Here is a 3,002-nt window from a genome sequence, read left to right as displayed (position 1 = left end):
GTTCTCAGTCAGCTGGATAGCGGTCATGCTGCTCTTGTCAAGAGGAATCGACATTCCCTTCAAGCCATTATTGAAGTCATCATGCTTTGCGGCAGACAGAATATATCCCTCAGGAGCCACGATGACGAAAACAGTAATTTTATGGTGCTCTTGAACGATCGTGCAGTAAGGGATCCTATTTTGAAGGCACATTTAGAGAGCATATCTTCACCCAAATACACATCCCCGGCAATACAAAATGAAATAATAGGACTGTGTGAACAGGCTATTCGCGAACACATAGTTGAAAAGTGCAACAACGCTGTGTGCTATTCTTTTCTAGCCGACGAAGCAACAGATGCTTCTACAATGGAACAGATCGCCATGGTGGTGTGCTTTTATTCCGAGTCTGATAAGATGGTACGAGAGGATTTCATCGGTTTTGTCACAGCAGAATCAACAACTGGCGAGGTACTTGCGACGAAATTCATTGACGGACAAAGGAATGCTGGATTGAACATTCATAAAATGAGGGGACAGTGATACGATGGGGCTAGTAATATGTCAGGGCGTCACAGGGGTGTCCAGGCTAGGATTAAGGAGGTAGTTCCCGAAGCCATATACATTCACTGTAAAGCACACTCGTTGAATCTGGCAATTGTACATGCATGTAGGGAAGTTCTCGTGCGGAATATGTTTGATACTGTCCAGCAAATTGGCTTTTCTTTCAATTATTCAGCGAAGAGGCTTTTGGCATTCCAAGAAACTCTGCAAAACGATGCCGTAGCTAAAGAGGAGATGGCAAAGCGCACCAAACTCCAAAACTTGTGCGAAACCAGATGGGCCAGTAGAGCGGACGCGCTATACACCTTCAAGTCAGCCTTCTCGACAATCGTTGATTCGTTGGAAGTACTTGAGCACGAGGGCGACTCAAAAGCCAGAAGCTACCGCTGTAGTATCCTAAAATTCGACTTCATCATCTCGCTAGTAGCCGTCGAGTTTGTTATCCAAAGCATTCTACCACTCAACAAATTGTTGCAAGGCAAAGAGTGCGATCTGGTGGAAGCCTCGAAGGAAGCCAGTGTGTTGATTGCGCAGCTTAGGGCAGAGCGCATGGATGATGATGTTTGGGACGCCCTATACCAAAAGGCAATTGACCTCGCCAGTCCACATGACGTTCGTCCGTCACGACCGCGAATCGGCGGCAGACAAGAACACAGACCTAACCAACCTGCGGAGACAGTCTCTGAGTATTGGAAACGGGCGTTATACATACCATTTATGGATCATCTGACCATGGAATTGCAAGATCGCCTGCTGTCAGCAAATTATCGGTTCCTCGCACAATATCTCATACCGAGCTTACTGGGACAGTTGACAGCAGGACACGTAGATGAGATCTACGAGGGGTATAAGACTGACCTAAGCGGTGACAGGGAATTGTTTCGTAGAGAGATCTCACGATGGAGAACAAAGTGGTCCGTAGCAGATGATCCCAAACCAGTCGACCTTCTCACCACAATCTTGGCAACAAACCGCGAGTTATACCCAGACATTTTCACATGCTTGGTCATTCTGCTGACGATGCCCGTATCAACTGCTTCGGCAGAAAGATCCTTTAGTGTGATACGGCGCGTGAAAACGTACCTCAGGTCGACAATGTCGACTACCCGCCTCTCTGGACTAGCCATGTTGCATTCGTACAGACATATGCAATTGGATATCGAAGATATTCTCGATAAGTTTGCTGGGAAAAAAGGCCGGACAATGGATTTTTTTTAAAGATAACTCCTTGTCGCAGAAATAGATCAAACCAGTACATAGACTGTACAGAAAAGTGAAAATAATGTTGTAAAGTCCATTACATCGACGCGAACTATCAGACAGTTTCATATGTAATTCAAATATACAGTCGGAATTATTTCGGAGCACAATAATTAAAAAAACACAAGTAAATAAATAAAGAGATGATGAATCTTTTGAAGAGAGGTGCAACTTTTGGCATTGTATCAAATATACTATATATCAGCTTATTCCTGTTTTCAGTCGAGTGATGTTTTGTCAAAGCGAAGTCTTTTACAATAAAATATAAGTGGATGGTATTCCAGACTTATAATGTAAACTAGAGCGTCAATAATAGAATTAATTACATGTTAAAATACATCTGTGAAATAAAGCAAATTACTCTCTGGAAAGCTTCCTTAATGATCACAAAGTTGCTATAATGATTCGCCCCCCTGGGCCCCCTACCAGGGCGCTGCCCTGGACCCGCTGGGGGCCGCCTAGGCCCCCAGACCCCTCGCCTAAAATTGAACACTCGCGCCTGCGGCGCTCGTGAATCCACATAACAGAGCAACCAGTTACGCCCCTGTCTGGTATGTCTCGGCCAGGGGACTGAGCCAAAAGCCTTACTCACAGGGGCGAACGATTAACTGAAGACCAAAAGTGAGGCATTGTCAAGGGAGACATGTTCCGGCGGCCATTGTCTGTTTATGGCTACGACAAACCGGTCCACCTAATGAGTGACCTGTGGGGAATGAGTGTCCTGTGAGAGTTTTTTCACGCCCCGCAATTCGTTAAGTAATATTTTTAAATAATGTTTTCTGTATCATACAGATGAACGTCGAACCCATTGCCATGCCAAATTTCACTTTGATTGGACGTGTGCATATTATGCATTTTTTACGACAAAGTTACGGTGCAGCGCACATGCGAGTGTCCTGTGAGGTTTTTTCACGCCCCGCAATTCTTTAAGTGACATTTTCGAATATTTTTTTCTGTATCATACAGATGAACATCTAACCGATTAATTTGCCAAATTTGACTTTGATTGAACGAGTGCATATTATGCTAATGTACCGGCAAAGTTACGATGCATTACACATGTGAGCGTCCTGTGAGGAATGAGTGTCCTGTGAGAGTTTTTTCACGCCCCGCGATTCATTAATAGACATTTTAAAATTATTTTTTCTCTAGCATACAGATGAACATAGAACATATATGCACGCAAAATTTGACTATGA

At 44.1% G+C, this 3,002-nt stretch overlaps 1 protein-coding gene across 1 annotated transcript; it reads left to right on the top strand.

Annotated features, from left to right (window-relative positions):
* The first annotated feature begins 465 nt into the window (after positions 1 to 465).
* LOC117318688 (zinc finger MYM-type protein 1-like) lies at positions 466 to 1,959 on the top strand. Its single transcript, XM_033873647.1, has one exon. It carries the CDS (start codon positions 541 to 543, stop codon positions 1,759 to 1,761), a length of 1,221 nt encoding a protein of 406 aa, XP_033729538.1. The 5' UTR covers positions 466 to 540; the 3' UTR covers positions 1,762 to 1,959.
* Positions 1,960 to 3,002: the final 1,043 nt, after the last annotated feature.

The sequence above is a fragment of the Pecten maximus genome, unplaced genomic scaffold (genome assembly GCF_902652985.1).
Source record: "Pecten maximus unplaced genomic scaffold, xPecMax1.1, whole genome shotgun sequence".
Classification (NCBI taxonomy): domain Eukaryota; kingdom Metazoa; phylum Mollusca; class Bivalvia; order Pectinida; family Pectinidae; genus Pecten; species Pecten maximus.
Note: the sequence above shows the minus strand (reverse complement) of the source record. Positions and strands in the feature narration are given on the sequence as shown.

Bases quoted from the DNA above. Each gene is read 5' to 3' on its own strand.
- LOC117318688 (XM_033873647.1), top strand. From the start codon at position 541: ATGTCAGGGCGTCACAGGGGTGTCCAGGCTAGGATTAAGGAGGTAGTT.